The 19,580-nt window shown below is 40.8% G+C and overlaps 2 protein-coding genes across 11 annotated transcripts in view; one reads left to right on the top strand and one right to left on the bottom strand.

Annotated features, from left to right (window-relative positions):
• Positions 1-9,004, bottom strand: part of NTN3 (netrin 3) — a 66,700-nt gene extending 57,696 nt beyond the window's left edge. The window contains exon 1 of the mRNA XM_077274667.1: positions 8,214-9,004. The gene's annotated coding sequence lies outside the window, so the exon portion shown is untranslated. The remainder of the gene's footprint in view (positions 1-8,213) is intronic.
• The window catches only part of LOC143785634 (uncharacterized), a 333,320-nt gene that overhangs the window by 114,856 nt on the left and 198,884 nt on the right, over positions 1-19,580 (top strand). For 8 of the 10 annotated variants that reach the window (XR_013218034.1, XR_013218039.1, XR_013218040.1 and 5 more), the window contains one exon: positions 3,600-3,720. The exons of the other annotated variants lie outside the window; for them this stretch is intronic. Coding sequence is in view for 1 of the 8 variants with exons in the window: in XM_077274669.1 (XP_077130784.1) it covers positions 3,600-3,720 (121 nt within the window). In the remaining 7 variants the exon portion in view is untranslated. The remainder of the gene's footprint in view (positions 1-3,599; positions 3,721-19,580) is intronic. 10 annotated transcript variants of the gene reach the window in all.

Here is a 19,580-nt window from a genome sequence, read left to right as displayed (position 1 = left end):
ATGATGAAATATTGATTTGATTTCAGATTTTATTCATTCCCTTAAATGCATTTGTTAATTGATAATATTATCGGCAAACACTTTTATTTTTTAAAAAAGTCTTACATTTTTTCCAAACTTACCTAAAACTTTGCAGTGCTGTATTTCTTTTGCCATACAAATAGATAAGAAAGCAATTTTTTTTTTAATATTCTCTTACTGTCCTACTGTAGAACTAGATACCTGATATGTGTAGGTTTTTTTGTATGTTTGTAATAAAATTTTACATGATCAAAATTTGATTTTGTCGTACATTTTTGTGATGTAATCTTTTTATTTTTTTGTTCATTTTTTTCATTCTTTATAAATACAAAGATTTTGTTTTCTTAGATAATTTGTCCCTCAAGAGATCATAAAAGATCTCTGGGGATTATATATTTTGGGGGGGCGTATAGATGCCCCAGTTACAGGGGGAAACATTTATAAAACAGTGATGATGTACAAATTGTATTGTGGTAACTGGTGTTAGCCAGAAAAATCAATGTGAATACTTTTCTGCCCGATGATGACAGAAGTATTCTAGGAGTGATACCTTTATTGGCTAACCAGAAAATAATATGTTTGCAAGCTTTCAGAGCACAGTGGCTCCTTCTTCAGGCAAGATTACAAATAGATTAATAAGAGACAAGCACAACATTTGATTACAAAACAGTGATGAAAGATACAGACAGAGGTGATCTGGATCTGCTAGGCTCTGTTATGCCAGGGAGAGACCTTGCTAACATGATTGCCAGGTTCTACAGAAGTGAGCGCTGCTGATGCTTCTTCTCACTACATAGTTCTCACTAAGCGCTAAGTAGCCGGCAAAAGAAAAGACAGAAACGGTGATAAACCGCTTCTGTCTTCTGCCCGGAGCCTGCGGCTGAGCAGGCGACCGGACCTGCTCCTGCTAATTGCAGGAGCTTTAACACTGTTTTGTACATTTGCAATGGCGCAGTGTTAAAGCTCACAGCTAAGCGCTGTACATCTACATTGTGTCAGTTGTATGTAGGTTGCTGGTTTGTCACAAAAACATCTGTCTGGCCCGTACCCTTAAATTTGTTTTAATGGAGACCACCACATAAAAACGTAAGCGAATATACAGACCCAGTAAACTTAAGTTTAATTGCTGCAGTAAAGCTCCAAAATCCTTTTTTTGCCGTTTTTGATAGAAAAGCACCAGAATAAAGTCCTAGTTTCCATTAAAGCTGTGCTACGTGGGCTAATTCCAGCAAATGCCAGGAATGAAGGCTGACTTATGGCCTTTCCACAAGTGCAGGTGGAGACGGTTGCTCTGTGCAGGCAATTGCTAGACTGCTAGTTTGTTCATTGCAGTCAGTGTGCAGAGTAACGAGTGCAAGTTCCAAAAAGTATAATTGAAATTTAAATAGTAGATTACAGTTCTTTTCTAATAATCTACATTAAAACAGATGACCGGTCTAGGGGTAGAGGTGCAGTCTACTGTCACTGTACGTGACTGTAGGACATCAAATAGTGGCAGTGTGTGATGTGCACACTTGTCACAACTCCCTTCTGCACTCCCCTTGACCGCATGTATCAGATTTGCATAATTGCGGTCACTTGCCGACTAGACTTCTGCCCTTCTGTTAATTCTTTTCTATTGAGAGAAGCCATATGAGACTAGTCTACATGTGACCAGAAGTACAGAAATCTTATCCATGCAGTCACATGACCATCTACCCGCATGGAGAAAATGGGAGTCATGACAATGTGCACTGTCCTGATTCGTCAGTCTTCTAAGACTGGACAACTCATTTAAAGAGAATCTGTAATTAGGTAAAAAAAAAAATGGAAAGATGCTTCTCCTCTGAGTACTCCCATTTTTTTATATATATATATTTTTAAACCCGCCATACGGTTTCAGAGATGTGCTCCTCTTTATTTAGTGATAATTTTTATGGCTTTTACCAAGGGGAAGTACTAAAATGGGATTTATGCAGAGCTGCCTAAATACACGCCAACAAAGAATATTTTGAGCCATTAAATTTGGACTAAATAAAAAGGCCTATAAAAGACCTGTATGGAAAATTTTAAATAAAACAAAATAAAAAAAAAATGGAATACTCATGGAAACAGCGGGAATAAAACGAGAACAAAGATTGCCCACTTTTCACCTCGTGAAAATACTTTAATGCATTAAATACTGATACTGAGTTACATCCGAAATTAAGCTCCAGAGCTGCACTCACTATTCTGCTGGTGCAGTCACTGTGTACATACATTACATTACTGATCCTGTACTGATCCTGAGTTACATCCTGTATTATACTCCAGAGCTGCACTCACTATTCTGCTGGTGCACTCACTGTGTACATACATTACATTACTGATCCTGAGATACATCCTGTACAGAGCTGCACTCACTATTCTGCTGGTGCAGTCACTGTGTACATACATTACATTACTGATCCTGAGTTACATCCTGTATTATACTCCAGAGCTGCACTCACTATTCTGCTGGTGCAGTCACTGTGTACATACATTACATTACTGGTCCTGAATTACATCCTGTATTGTACTCCAGAGCTGTGCTCACTATAGTGGTGCAGTCACTGTGTACATACATTACATTATTGGTCCTGAATTACATCCTGTATTGTACTCCAGAGCTGTGCTCACTATAGTGGTGCAGTCAGTGTGTAAATAATTACATTTTGGAGCCAATTCAAAATCCATATGGAAAAAAGTTTCAAATACTCTTTGAGTCTGCATCCTTCTTATTTCAATGGGAAATCAATCCTAAAATGCACATGTTGCTGTTTTTTTCACAAGGAAAAGAAGCAACACATCAGTTCTTAAGGCATTTCTATTTGGAAAAAATGCTCAAAATAGGGATAATTAATACTCCCCATGCACAAAAACAGCGCTAAAAGAGAGAAAGAAAAACAGTTAAGAAAGAAAATAATTATTTATCATTGTTTTTGCACCTTTTCTTGGAGAAGTTTTAGTTTTAGCCTTTTCTAATGAATGAATGTCTGACAAATTCATTCTGGATTTTTATGCAATTTGTACGTTGTTTTATTTAATTTTTAATTTTTAATTTATTAATTTAAATTCCTCCTCATTTTTAGGATTTCCTTGACAGTGTGGACGTAGTTTTCATTATCCACGTTTTCAGCTAATTCATCATTTGCAACTTTTCAGAATTTCTCTGTGGTGCAATGATTCTCAAGTATTCCAGTGGAGTGCAAAATCTAATTTTTGATGTGCAGTTGAAGAATAACGTGACATTTTAAAGCTTATTGAAAGAATGGTACAACAATTTACTGTAAAAGAGCGCAAAAGAAAAAGCTTTTTTCATTTTGGACCAATTTCATAAAACATTCTGTTTTCGGTGAATTTTGCGTAAACACCACCAGCTAAAACAGAAGGTCAAGACTGAAAAATGGCTTAACAATAACAACATTTGTGAATGTTGCGTTCTTAACCGCTCCCGGGTTTGTGCCTCATAGAGAGGGGTTTTTTTTACGTGGACTCTTTAGGTGTATTTCTCAGGACTGTCAGTGTTGTAAGTAATTTATTTTTTTCTCTGAGATCAATTGTTAATTCTGTTCTTGCAGGGCAGAGTGTCGTGCTCCTGACCCCACCGGTGCATGTGCTCCTTAATGAGATGGGGTCCAGGTTTCCCTCCTCAAACATCTGCATTCAAAGAGCCCAATCCAAACATTTCAGGAACTTCAGGTAGGCCGCCATGAAACTTTCCTTTAAACTTTAAGAGTGGGTCACCAAGTCCTTGACTGAAAAGCTGGAATATGACCTATGCCCAAAATGTTTAGGTCTTCATCAATCGCCTCTAGCAAAGAGTAACCCCCTCTTCCAAAATGCCAAAGGACAACTTGAGGTCTGAATATTCAGAGTAATACCTCATATTGATTTTGAAGGTTTTCTGTTTTAATTTCCACAGGCTATATGAGATTAATAAAAAAGAATCTGCTTTTATTTTACTGTTTTTAATCCTGAAACAGCGCCACTCTTGTCTTTGGGTTGTATCTGGTATTGCATCTCAACCTCAAACAGCTACAGATCGCGAATGAGAATGGAGCAGATTTTTGAAAACTTAAGAGAAATAGTCTGAAAAACATTAATAGAGAAACTATTCAAAGTAGCAACATGGGACACCCATTCAGAAGACTGGGATTTAAATCCCACCTAGATTTTTCATTTTTACATAGGTTGAAAAAAGGCACAGGTCCCTCAAGTGCAACCTTTCTCCATCGTTTGTTGTGAGAAAGCATCCAGCCCTTTTTTAAGTACTGATATAGTGCCTGTCGTTACTGCCTCTTGTGGTCGGGCATTTCACAGTCTGACTGCTCTAACTGTAAAGAATCCTTTCCTATTTAGTTCCAGGAATCACATTTCCTTTAGCTGTCTCCTTGTCCTTGGAAGATTTTACTTTCTTCCATTAATTGGAAGGAATAAATGATGTGCCAGTCCCTTTTTAGTAATCACACATGTACTTACACGTAAGTGAGAGCGCCTCAGAGCTGTGTGTTTTCTAAGCTAAACAAAAGCAATTTTTCTAACCTCATCATTAGAGTGATCTAGTTCTAACTCTCCAATATCCTCTGATTCCAGCTGTGTGCTGCTGTATCAATAAAATCATTGTTTTATCAGCAGAAGATTATCACTGCTTATGCAGCCACGCCCCTGCCACTGATTGGCAGATCTCTGCTTGTGCACAGTGTACACAGAAATCTGACAATCAGTGATGTGGGCGGGGTAATACAGAGCTCAGCATTCCGAGCTCTGCGGCAAAAAAAAAACTCTGATTGTATCAAAATGACAGAAAGCAGCCCTGCAAGTGACACATTGCTGGAATCAGGGTCTGTGCCCCTACATCATGCTACTCTCAGTTTACATAGCAAAAATTGCTGACAGATTCCCTTTAAGATGCCTACAAGACTGGACATAGAGACATGCAGGGGTTTGGTTCTGATATTACAGTGTGTTTTAGTGCTCTGGATCTTGGCCCACAGCCCCATACATGCGACAGGTATACCGCTTGCATCACTTTTGCACCCGGAGGTGAGTGGCGTCCGTGGCGCTGTGTCTGCACATACTTTCCAGGACACGTACATGATCGGCAGGTCTGTCATATTCATTACGATAGGTGCACGACACCTGCTGATTCTACATATCCCAGCAGATATGTGCCGACGTGACGAGCGTCGCTCACCTCTCAAATGGAAGTCAGCAGTGCCAGACATCCCCTTTGTTGACTTTTGGTAATTTTTTTGTGGCCACATGAGGCCGTATCGATAATTGCGGTTCTCATTTGCAAAGCGATCAGACAAACTCCTATCAAAGGTTTTGCATCCTCTCCTGTCCCAAATACTGTACTCTCTACACATGCAAAAAGCAGTTAATGTCAATCAAGGGAGTTTATCCGTCCTTATTAATTGGGTTTATACTGAATTGTATAAATATCCGCTGCACCGTAATTTGCTGAGTCTTCAGGTCTAGTAATAATGAGCGAATGTCGTCCTCACCCCAAAAGACCTTTGATGTGGAGCGCGTTCCGAAATATTATGACAGTAGCAAGGAGTCAAAAAAAAAAATTAAAAAATCACTAAAAGTTATGTACCTGACCCGTCCTGCTACATGGGGCATAATGCTCCTTTCCGAAAGTAGGAGGAGAAGCTGCAGCTAGGAAGCAGCTCCCCCTGGTGGACACTTTCCATTTTCTTAGCCCTACACCTCCTGTCTTATTATATTTCTGTGTGCAGATGATGGAAAAGCCTTTGTCCGCACAACCTATAGTACAACTATAGGATCCACCTATGGATGCAGACAATCACCGTCAATTACTGCTCAGTCCATGTCAGCGGTGCAAACTGGTATGTACTGGGCATACATGTACAGAGAAAGCAGCCTGGGAAACACCGGAGGCGCGTTCACACAGGGGTTTATGTGGCCATGTGAAGATGTAAGCGGCATCACAATAGGTTAATAATGCAGTGGTCAACAGGGGGAATGGAAATTTGCACACTCGAACAGGTGTTCCCACCAGCTAAGGAAGCACTTGAAGCAGTAGCAAACAAATCAGGGACACGAAAAGGTACAAAAAGGACCTTTAGCCTGTATGAGCACAAATCCATACTGCACGGATCTATATGGATGCATATGTCAGTATGAGCATACAGGGGATTGTAACTGACATTGTCTAACAGTTTTATTACGCTACTAAAATTCTTTAAAATTTATATTTATTAAAAAAAATTCTTATATGAGCAATTGGATGGATCTGAGGCAGAGGGTGATAGATAAATAGATAGTTAAATAGATAATAGATAGATTAGACAGATAGGCAGACAGACAGTAACTAGAATTTGGTTAATCTGTCAGTGGAAGAATTGCAAGTCTCATCACAGGTACATGCTTAGTATACTTAACAATGTCCAACTAGGAGTAGTATAGTGAACTAAAATATAAGAATACAAATAACAATATAATAATCCTTAATAAAGAGATAGGAAAAGTGGCAGCACCAGTCCAAGGTAAAATGCACAAATCACGGCCTGTAAAATAGACGCCGGACAGGTGCTGGAGTATGCACAGTAGTGTTTCAGCTGCTGTGGAGTAAATGGAAAATGACAAGCAGCGTACACACATAACAGGCCAAATTAAAATTGCCATGTAATCAGTATAGAAGATTTAATTGCCTGTAGATGGTATTAATATTAATATGCAGTATTTTTTTATTTTATTTTTTTTTAAATTTGTCAACTTTTTGCACATGAACATGTAAGGCAATTAGATCTTTGCGTGCGTATGGTTATTACAGGTGCTGATATTTGCTTATAATTAGCCGAGCTAAAAACAATTACTGCTACACATACCAAAACATTCATCTATCATCTTATCTTATCCCACATCTGTCTGTCTCTCTTTGGGGCCTTTTAAATACAATTCTAGATGAATGAGATCATAAAACTGATTATAGAGTAGAGCTCCAGAATCTATCTATCTATCTATCTATCTATCTATCTATCTATCTATCTATCTATCATCTATCTATCTACGGTATTATCTATCTATCTATCATCTATCTATTGTCAATCTATCTATCTCATATATATCCATCTATCTATATATCTATCTATGTGGAATTTAACTTTTCAACTTGTAAAAAATTTTCTCCGCCCTTAGAAAAATTCTCCTGTCTCCTACAAACTACACAATATTTTCAATTTTGCTTCACCATTTAGTTAACGTGTTTCAATATTTATCAACCCCAATTTACAGATACACCATCAATTATATATGATCATCCTAATAGGAGGAAATAAAACTGAAATTATATTATTATTATTATAATAATTAATAAAATTAACGTCAAACACTAATTTCATTGTCTAATACAAATGCTAGAGCCCAAGCAGAGTAGATAGATAGATTGATAGATAAATAGATAGATGATAGATAAATAGATAGATGATAGATAGATAGATAGATAGATAGATAGATAGATAGATAATAAATAGATAGATAGATAGATAGATAAATAATAGATAGATAGATAATAGATAGATAGTTAGATAGATAGTAGATAGATAGATAGATAGATAGATAGATAGATAGATGATAGATAGATGATAGATAGATGATCGATAGATGATTGATAATAGATAGATAATAGATGATAAATAGATAATTGATAGATGATAGATAATAGTTAGATGATAGATAGATAATAGATAGATGATAGATAGATAATAGATAGATAATAGATAGATGATAGATAGATAATAGATAGACAAACAGCACTATTGTCAAATCTCAGGTCTCTTCTTTGGATTCCCCAGTAGATATTGCGTGACAGTAAGATCCCATCTCTAGACACCATTCATTACGGAAGAACTTGGCTCACGGCCCATGAAAAAAAAATAATATACACAATTCCAAGTGATTTAAAGTAAATTATGAGATAAAAAGTCCAGCAACACTTGTTTGAGAAGAATGATAAGAATTCTGCAAGTTTAATGAGGAAAGCAGCAGTTTCTCATGGGTCTTAATATAAAAACTAAACAAAAAAAAGTCAGAAAACATAAAAATAAAAAAGCAACAAAAAGGCTACATATGAATGTAATACAGATGATCCTTTCCCTGGATCTTACAGTCTAGGTAATATTGTGCAAGATAAGAGATTGGATTGCAATTAGTCAGGAACTTACAATTTCGAGACAGCGGGAATATTCCGGATACCAAATCTTCTGTTCCGATCTGGGGTTAGTATCCGCACATTATCGCACCGACCATTTCCATTAGCGATTTCTAAGAAAAGTCACGGAAATACAAGGTTCTTATTGGATTTTACAAGCTGAATTTCTCCCAGTAAGATTTCAGCCTTCAAATGAGGAGAAAAGATTTGGGTGGTGGGGTGTAAATAAAAAATGGGGGGAAAAAAAAAGAAAGAGGATGTAAAATGAAGAATAATGTTGAAGTTTCAGGAATGTCCTTAAAGTAGGAGAGGATCCGTCTGGTGGTTGATGCTGTGCTGTAGAGAGCAGGCTGAGATGTGCTACATACTGGAGCAGTGTGCTTCCTCTCCTCTACCACTTCAAGGCAATACACTTTGCTTTGGCTATTCCTCCCCCTCCCACTTCTAAGTATCACTCCTTCCGAGGCTCTCCGGTGTGAAAGGAGGGGGGTCCCAGCAAGTAATGTGTGTGTGCGTGTGTCTCCGACACTACTGATGAAGAGAGAGCAAGTGATGAGGACACAACACCAGAATGAAGTCATTACGGAGGGACGGGAATTCCAAATTTTCCATTCTATTTTATTCCGCTGCTGCATTGTGTTTTTTTCTTTTCTTCTTTTCCTAATTCTCTGCAGTCTGTTCTTGTCGTCTCTGGTATTTGACGTCACTTTGCATCAGCCGTCATTTAGGATATAGCAGATTAGGTTTTTGCAATATGCATAATATTAGTGGGTAATATACTCCTGCTGTGTAAGACAAAACATATCTAGCATGGGCAGAGAAATAGCAAGGCTTTTCTTCATGTGGGATATGCCAGGTAGCTCTTATCAGCCAAACCATAGACCCATCCGAATCTGAAGAGAGCGCTGTTCCAGAGTTTTGGCCCCTCATCAGTACAGAGCAAGATACTGGTTGGCTGAATAAGATGCTTAAGCGAGCCCATACACGTTAGGTTAAAGTTGGTCAAAATGGTCAATTCCAACCATAACGATCGATGGTTGATTCGATGAACATTCGTAACCATTGAAAACAATGGTTGGCGCGTTGGATTTTACTTGGTCAGAACTGGCTGAAAAAAAATCTAATATTGTTGGATCTGGTCTGTAATGTATTTTGGGCCATGGACTGATCGATTAACAATTGTTAGTAGGCCAATTTTCAATTAATATACATGTTCGTCAGGTCACTCGCAGCGTTTTCTGCTGATTCTCTGCTGATTCTGTCTTCTCTCTGAGACAGCCGCTGCCAGACTCCCCTGGCGGCACCTTATCACTAGGCAGAAAAAGGATCGTCAGCCCATAATCAGACATGCCAGATTCTTATCCCCCCTATAGTAATCTGTCAGTAACCCCAAACTCATTAGACTGTCATCCAAACCTGTCGATATCAGCAGGTTTGGCTGGTATTCTGTGCTGATGAGGGGTAAAAACCCCAAAACAGTGCTATCTACAGATAAACCTCTGGTTACGAGTTACTTTAATATTTGTTTTCAGTGGAGAACTGCCTTGTAAAGAAGTCTGATTAGGTTTGGTCTCTTCAATGAAAACCAGCATTCTCCCTGAGCTTCACATGGGGTAGAATTTGCAGTCCCCTGTTATTTCCACCCTCACAAGTGGATAGGTGATAGCTGGCTTCTATGGTCATAAACCTTTTACGAGGCTGCCACATTGAGCACTTATCATGTAAAGTATTGTGATATCACATTGCAACCCTTGTATATACCCTCGCCAAGGCAGAGTAGCCCTTTTGGCCTCTCTGATATCAATTGCTTTTTTCTCGGTGGCCATTTAATAGTTTGGATAGACAGGACGACAGCTCTTCCCATGCGCGCAGAACAATTGGTAAAAGATCGTTCTGTGCACATAGACTGTCATTGGAAGATGTGTAACCTAACGTAGTTTAGGTCTTCATTATGGTGTCCGACATTTCACTGGACAAAAAAGCAAAAACACTTTGTGTCCGGTAAATTCTGTATATTCTACGACGAACACTTCAATGCAGATGTGAACACAGCCTAAACCTAAAATGTGTTGAGCCTTGTCTTCACTCCCGTACCCCGCACAGGTCAGTTTGCACAGTCTTGATCCAGTTAAGCTTTGCTCACAGTTGGAATAAATCCTAACTAAAAACACAATATATGACCCCAGGTGGACTCCATGTGCCACTAAATGGTGCTCCGTTCAGTGCCAAATTACCAAGTGATGCCTCCTGTTTCTCAAGCTTAAGGGATCCAATGGAGCATGTTTTTGAATTTCTCATTGGTAGGATTCATACAAAGTCCAAATGAAAAACTAGATGACATATGAGACATACGGAGGTACAGAATGGTCATGTAGAAGCCTAAGGGTGCTGTATTACGACCCCATACTACATGGCGGTAATACAGAACATGAGAAGAACTCCACCTTGACCTCTATGTATGTGTTGGATTAGCAGCTCATCTCTACCCAGATGTCAACACTAAAGTTGAGCAAATATGTTCGGATACAGTCGCGGAATATGAATTTGCCATATTCGTGCCATATTGGTACTCTATTTGTGCCGAATTTGTGTTTGATGATCGGGTCTGAACATACTAGTTCATTTCTACACCCATTGACTCCAATGACGTTCCCCCTGTGTTCGGCGAATATTGCAAAAACAATATTCGCCACCGATCGTAATCGGAACCAAATTTTGAAAAATTTGCTGTCAACTTCTATCACAAATCCTGATGACTATCAGGCGCTCTCTTGACTTTCAGTGACTGTCTATACGAGCACCGTACTCCAGTGACCGAGTGTATCCAGTCTACGAGAAGAGAAAATGTTGGATTTTCAATTTCAAGGATGTTACCATTTTATGGTCACTATCTCACTTTGTACAGACGTCTGTGAGTGAATTCCATTATTGATCCCACAGCTAAAAATATATTTCCTAATGGAGAGTAGTAAAGTGCTATATAAATCTATATACAAGGCCAAATGCTTTCTCCGAACACAATATAACACCCCCGTCTGTTGATTTATTTTACAAAGGCGTAAATGCTCGGCTCTGTTTAATTGCTTTCAGTTACTTACACCTTTAAATCTTTAATTTTTTTTTTTTGCAAACACGATTGTAAAGGTGCATTTCCACTGCCTGATTTTTGGGAACAAGCTTTGATAGGAACGCATATCTCTCAATTATGGAGCAGTGTAAACAGGCTGCCAATCATTTTTTAGGTTACCTAGGAATCATCATTCTCAATAAGATATTGTTCTGTGTAAACATATTCTGCCGACGTGTTTTGCAGTCCACTCCCACAGAACAATCTATTAAAGGGGTTGAGCAGCCTTTGGCTACAAGTCAGCAGTCACTGTGTGACTGCAGACCTGTGAATCCTCACAGCTTGTGCACTGCGTGCTGTCAGTATTCTCCAGTGCCCATGCTGGGAACAGTGACTGTGAGTATGCGATTTGCATTCTTGCGGTCACATGCCGAATAGACGTGCACATTCTCGCTCAATGCAAGTCTAGTTGGATTGTGACTGGAAGTATGCAAATTGCATACTTGTGGTCACATGACCGCCCGCTCCCAGTACCAGAGAATCCTGACAGTGTGCCGTGCCCTCGCTGTGAGGATTCACAAGTCTGCAGTGATATAAAATGACTACAGACTTGTACCCCAAGGCCAGACAATCCTGTTAATGATTGTTTTGTGCACATCAGAAGCTCTGCTGGTGTGTCTAAACAGGTTACTCAGCGACTGGGCAAACATGTGGCTAATTAGCTGTCGTTTTTGACCACAGGTCGTGCAATGTAATCAAGCCCCAAAGGGTCTGGAAGAGTAAATTATACTTTTTTCCTAAATGCGGCTGTCCGGGAATTCTAAAAGTAGTAAAAGGGATTAAAAATACGTTGGTCGACTACATCAGTGCATTTACATTACGTTTTCTTTTGAGAGAATACTTACATTGGTGTCAGTGATATCGCCCCTCGCAGTATTTCTCCGTGATCTGCATTGATCATTCATTTGACGGGAAATAGATTGCCGGCTGACTGATGTGGATTAGAAAAGTTGAACGTGCGAAAATTAACCGGGTTTCAACCTTAAAGTGGTTGTCTTCATGAGGCTACCCATTTTCCTCATGGCCACAACAAAGCCTTGTTCACATAGCCTGCACTGTAGGAGCTGTGGCCACTAATCACTCATATTACGGAGGCCATAATTTTTCCTATCTCTTTTCCTTTTTAAAGGTTTATTCCGGTAGGTAGAAGTTATCGCTTATCAACAGGTGATCATTTTTAGATCGGTGGGGATCCGACCGCTGGGACAAACACTATTTTTTGGAACAGGAAATTGACCGGCATTCCTGACTGCTGCTCTCTTCATTCTCTATGGGACTGCCATAGCGCTGTATTCGGCTTTTTCCGGCAGTCCCCATATAAAATGAATGTAGCAGTATTTGGACGTTCGCACTGATTCCCCTTTCTGCCCTGTTCTGGCGATCAGTGAGGGTCCCAACAGTGGGACCTCCACCAGTCTAGAAATTATCATTCATCCTAGCTCAGACAAAAAATGCTGGATTGTGTTCGAAATGTATTGCTTTTTTTCCCCTCTGGTTATTTTTCTATGAGTCATGTGGAATTTTATGATCAAATAAATTTTGGAATTGTATTAAAAAAAACCCGGAACAAGGTTTTTTATATCCTCCGGTGACCCCTACATACTAGCATTGTGGACACTAATGTGCCTGTAGATTTTTATGGCTGCTGTCCCATGGATCCATTCAACAACAGACATTAAGCATTAAGGTGACCGTATCCTTATGCCAGCTTTTTTGGGAAGTTTATACTTTGTACACATGCACTCTCAATACAGCCGAATGTGCATATGTTTACAATGGGGACCTCCCCTCCTAAGAAGAAAAGGATGGGGCATTGAAATTCAGCATGCCTGATCCTTCTGAAGAGTAGCCCAAAGCTTTGCTCTGATGTGCTCGGACACCTTTATATGATAGACGCGATTGTTGTCCAGTTTGATTCCATTTTCTACGGCCTCGCTGACAACATTTGAGTAGTGATTCTTCCTCATGGCTGGGATGAGGATGAGCGGGCAAGTATATAGTAGTCCCAGTTGTACAGAAAATGTGTGTCTGAGATATCCCTTCCTCTCAATACACACTTCTAGTACACAAATGGTGGGATGGTTTCCCCAGCAAATGAGTCCATCCTTCATTGAGGCGAAACTTATTGTGTCCAGTGCCGCCTCCTGCCAGGGCCATGAATACCGTAATGTGGAGTCCTTTGTAAGAGGTGTTAATGGGCAATTGCTCATTCTGTTGCACTATTGGAGAAGGATTTCCATATTAAACAAGGAATTAGTGCATGTAAAGACTGACAGGTTAGAGTAGTTAAGGTATTTGCAGCTGAAAACCAAAGAGATTATAGCCATTTAAAAGAATCGTTAGGAAAGGAAGTATGTCTGATTACCAAAGACTAATGAGTTCTGCATAGGAGAATAGGGTTACAGTCTACGGCAAATTAATGGGAAACGATCACCAAAAAATGACCTATTGTTTATATCAGGTGTTTGTGTTAATTTTTTTTATAATGTATTTTTCTCCATTTCACAATTTGTATTAAAAATATATAACTTGCAATTCTCTCACCGGCCTCTGGGGCTTTTTTAGACCCTGACTTCCCGTTGTTTCAGGAAATAACACATGTACATTAGCAGCAATGAATCCGACTCCGACCCCATCTTCTGTATTTTATCTTCTGTATTATAGCATCTAATGTGTGTGTTAAAAAGTCACTGTGAAGGGAGAAAGGTCAGCTGTGACATTATTTATTGTGATAGTTGAATCCTGAGGAATCAGTTGTATATAGAGGTGATACTTGTCATTGTAATCTTGCCTGTGATGTTAAGGAGCAGGGCCAACTTCAGGTTTTCGTTTGCCCCGGGTGAAAGTGTCTCATTGGGCCATTTTAACACATACCAGGAGTTATGGTGCACAGATACAGCAGAGAAATATATGTATAGAACAATGTCAAATATTTCACTTACTTCTTACATTACATGAGTGATATCTATTGTAAGTTCTACAATACCAGCAGAGGGGATTCAGGTGATCAAGGCTCCACAAGTTTAAGGGTTTCAGTACCTGTGGTATTAGAGGTAAACTGGATGATCATACATGTACTCTACCAGTAATAATAATCTTTATTTTTTATATAGCGCTAACATATTCCGAAGCACTTTACAGTTGTGCACACATTATCAGTAGAAACTGTCCTGAGCAGTATACCCTTTTCCTCCTATATAGTAGTAAATACAGTATTATGGGCAATACATAGTCCTCCATACAGTATTATGGGCGCCATATAGTCCTCCATATAGTATTATATGCACCACATAGTCCTCCATACTGTATTATATGCACCACATAGTCCTCCATACAGTAATACAGTATTATGGGCAACACATAGTCCTCCATACTGTATTATGGGCACCACATAGTCCTCTGTTATGATCTGGTGGCCTAAGAGCAGCATGAGACGTACTCTGGAGAAGGTGGTACCTGTACTGACCGCAGACCCTGAATTTAACACCGCAACTAGAAGTAGCCGTGGAATGTACCTAGCGCTCCCTAGACATCTCGACACAGCCGGAGGACTAATTACCCCTAGAGATAGAAAAGGGAAAACTATCTTGCCTCAGAGAAAATCCCCAAAGGATAGACAGCCCCCCACAAATATTGACTGTGAGAGGAGAGGGAAAAAACATACACAGACTGAAATGAGAATTTAGCAAAGGAGGCCACTTCTAGCTAAATAGAAAGGATAGTACAGAGTACTATGCGGTCAGTATTAAAACACTAGAAAATATCCACTACAGAAAATACAAAATCTCCACAGCTAACTAAAGATATGGAGGGTAAATCTGCATCTCCAGAGATACCAGCTTGGCTAAACAAATCCTTATACAGACCAAGCAGGACAAGACAAAAACATGGAAAAGAACTGAACAATAAGGCCACAGCATGTGGACAGCAAAAATCAAGGCCAGACCTTATCTTTGTTGAAATGAACTGCAAAGCAGAAGAGACCAGGCAGGGATGTGAATCCTCCAGGAACAATGGACAACTGGCACTGACTAAAGGGTGAAGCAAGACTAAATAGCCCAGTCAAAATTGCAAAAAGTGAACACACCTGATAAATGCTGCGATTCAGAGACAGCAGCGCTACCACTTACAACCACCGGAGGGAGCCCAAGAGCAGAATTCACAACAGTACACCACCCCTTGAGGAGGGGTCACCGAACCCTCACCAGAGCCCCCAGGCCGATCCGGACGAGCCAAATGAAAGGCACGAACCAAATCATCAGCATGAACATCGGAGGCAACAACCCAAGAATTATCCTCCTGGCCATAACCCTTCCATTTGACAAGATACTGAAGCTTCCGCCTCGAAAAACGAGAATCCAAAATCTTCTTAACCACATGCTCCAACTCCCCATCAATCAACACCGGGGCAGGAGGATCAACAGAGGGAACAACGGGCACCACATATTTCCGCAACAAAGATTTATGAAAAACATTATGGATGGAAAAAGAGGCTGGAAGGGCCAAACGAAAAGACACTGGATTGATAATCTCAGAAATCCTATAAGGGCCAATAAACCGAGGCTTAAACTTAGGGGAAGAAACCTTCATAGGGACATGATGGGAAGACAACCAGACCAAATCCCCAACCCGAAGCCGGGAACCAACACACCGACGACTGTTAGCAAAACGCTGAGCCCCCTCCTGAAACAACACCAAATTGTCAACAACATGAGCCCAAATTTGCTGCAACCTGTCAACCACAGAGTCCACCCCAGGACAATCAGAAGGCTCAACCTGCCCCGAAGAAAAACGAGGATGAAAACCAGAGTTACAAAAGAAGGGTGAAACCAAGGTAGCAGAACTAGCCCGATTATTAAGGGCAAACTCGGCCAATGGCAAGAAAGCCACCCAATCATCCTGATCAGCAGACACAAAGCATCTCAAATAAGTTTCCAAAGTCTGATTAGTTCGCTCGGTTTGGCCATTTGTCTGAGGATGAAATGCGGAAGAAAAAGACAAATCAATGCCCAGCCTAGCACAAAAGGCCCGCCAAAACCTAGAAACAAACTGGGAACCTCTATCGGACACAATATTCTCCGGAATGCCATGCAAACGAACCACATGCTGAAAAAACAACGGAACCAAATCAGAAGAGGAAGGCAACTTAGGCAAAGGTACCAAATGAACCATCTTAGAAAACCGGTCACAAACCACCCAGATAACTGACATCCTCTGGGAAACCGGAAGATCCGAAATAAAATCCATAGAAATATGCGTCCAAGGCCTCTCAGGGACCGGCAAAGGCAAAAGCAACCCACTAGCGCGGGAACAACAAGGCTTGGCTCGCGCACAAGTCCCACAGGACTGCACGAAAGAACGCACATCCCGTGACAAAGAAGGCCACCAAAAGGACCTACCAACCAAATCCCTGGTACCAAAAATCCCAGGATGACCAGCTAACACAGAACAATGAACCTCCGAAATCACTTTACTAGTCCATCTGTCAGGAACAAACAATTTCCCCACTGGACAGCGGTCAGGTTTATCAGCCTGAAATTCCTGAAGAACCCGTCGTAAATCAGGGGAGATGGCAGAAAGAATCACCCCTTCCTTCAGAATACCGACCGGCTCAAGGACCCCAGGAGAATCAGGCAAAAAGCTCCTAGAGAGGGCATCAGCCTTAACATTCTTAGAACCCGGAAGATACGAGATCACAAAATCAAAACGGGAGAAAAACAGGGACCATCGGGCCTGTCTAGGATTCAGCCGTTTGGCAGACTCGAGATAAATCTGATTCTTATGATCGGTCAAGACCACAATACGGTGCTTGGCCCCCTCAAGCCAATGTCGCCACTCCTCAAATGCCCACTTCATAGCCAACAACTCACGATTGCCGACATCATAATTGCGTTCCGCAGGCGAAAACTTTCGAGAAAAGAAGGCACACGGTTTCATCAAGGAACCATCAGAATTCCTCTGAGACAAAACGGCCCCTGCCCCAATCTCAGAAGCGTCAACCTCAACCTGAAAAGGAAGAGAAACATCCGGCTGACGCAACACAGGGGCAGAAGTAAATCGGCGTTTAAGCTCCTGAAAGGCAGAAACAGCCGCAGAGGACCAATTTGTCACATCAGCGCCTTTCTTCGTCAAATCGGTCAGGGGTTTAACCACACTGGAGAAGTTGGCAATGAAACGGCGATAAAAATTAGCAAAGCCCAAAAATTTCTGAAGGCTCTTCACGGATGTGGGCTGGATCCAATCATGAATGGCCTGAACCTTAACCGGATCCATTTCTATAGATGAGGGAGAAAAAATGAAGCCCAAAAAAGAAATCTTCTGTACTCCAAAGAGGCATTATCACGAAGGATCTGAAATACCATCCTGACTTGTTTCACATGAGACTCCCAATCATCTGAAAAAATCAAAATATCATCCAAATATACAATCATGAATTTATCAAGATAATTCCAAAATATATCATGCATGAAGGACTGAAACACAGATGGAGCATTAGAGAGTCCGAATGGCATCACAAGGTATTCAAAATGGCCTTCGGGCGTATTAAACGCAGTTTTCCGTTCGTCACCCTGCTTAATACGAACAAGATTATATGCCCCTCGAAGGTCAATCTTAGTAAACTAACTAGCCCCCTTAATCCTAGCAAACAGATCAGAAAGCAAAGGCAAAGGGTATTGGAATTTGACCGTGATCTTATTCAAGAGGCGATAATCAATACAGGGTCTCACGGAGCCATCTTTTTTGGCAACAAAAAAAAAACCTGCTCCCAATGGTGAAGAAGATGGCCGAATATGCCCCTTCTCCAAGGACTCCTTAACATTGCGGTATGTTCTGGCACAGACAGGTTGAAAAGTCGGCTCTTAGGGAACTTACAGCCTGGAATCAAGTCAATAGCACAATCACAGTCCCTATGCGGTGGAAGGGAACTGGACTTGGGCTCATTGAATACATCCTGGAAATCTGACAAAAACTCAGGAATTTCAGAAGAGGGGGAGGAGGCAATTGACATCAAAGGAACGTCACCATGAATCCCCTGACAACCCCAACTAGTCACAGACATAGATTTCCAATCTAATACCGGATTATGCACCTGTAACCATGGGAAACGCAGCACAATAGCATCATGCAAATTATGCAATACCAGAAAACGACAATCTTCCTGATGGGCTGGCGCCATGCACATTGTCAGCTGTGTCCAAACTGAGGTTTATTTTTAGCCAACGGTGTAGCACCAATGCCCCTCAAAGGAATAGGACTCTGCAAAGGCTGTAAGGGAAAACCACAACGTCTGGCAAATTCTAAGTCCATTAAGTTTAGAGCGGCGCTTGAATCCACAAATGCCATGAAAGAAAATTACAATAATGAGCAGATCAGGGTCACAGATAACAGAAATTTAGGTTGTACAGTACTGATGGTAACAGAACTAGCGATTCTCTTGGTACGCTTTGGGCAATCAGAAATAACATGAGCAGAATCGCCGCAGTAAAAACACAACCTATTCTGACGTCTGAATCCTTGTCGTTCAGCTCTAGACACAATCCTATCACACTGCATAGGCTCAGGACTCCGCTCGGAAGACAATGCCATAGTGTGCACAACTCTGCGCTCGCGCAAGCGCCGATCAATCTGAATGGCCAGAGACATAGAATCACTCAGACCAGCAGGCGTGGGGAACCCCACCATAACATCTTTAATGGATTCAGAAAGACCCTTTCTGAAGATTGCAGCCAAGGCATCCTCATTCCATTTAGTCAGTACAGACCATTTTCTAAACTTCTGGCAATATGATTCTGCCGCTTCTTGACCCTGAGACAGGGCCAACAAGGTCTTCTCAGCATGATCCACTGAATTAGGTTCGTCATACAATAACCCAAGCAAGCAAGACTAAATAGCCCAGTCAAAATTGCAAAAAGTGAACACACCTGATAAATGCTGCGATTCAGAGACAGCAGCGCTACCACTTACAACCACCGGAGGGAGCCCAAGAGCAGAATTCACAACAGTCCTCCATACAAAATAATGGGCCCCATATATTGCTCTATACAGTATTATGGGCACCACATAGCGCTCCATACAGTATTATGGGCCCCATATAGTGTTCCACACAGTATTATGGGCCCCATGTATTGCTCCACTCAGTATAATGGGCCCCATATATTGCTCCATAATTTAAAAATGAATAAACAAAATCTCATCTCTCCCCGTTCCACCGCTGTCTCTGGTTTTCTGCTCCTCTGTATTGCTCGGCACAGA

This window comes from Ranitomeya variabilis, chromosome 7, assembly GCF_051348905.1.
Source record: "Ranitomeya variabilis isolate aRanVar5 chromosome 7, aRanVar5.hap1, whole genome shotgun sequence".
Lineage (NCBI taxonomy): Eukaryota > Metazoa > Chordata > Amphibia > Anura > Dendrobatidae > Ranitomeya > Ranitomeya variabilis.
The sequence above is the reverse complement of the archived record's forward strand: the minus strand, read 5'-3'. Positions and strand labels throughout refer to the sequence as shown.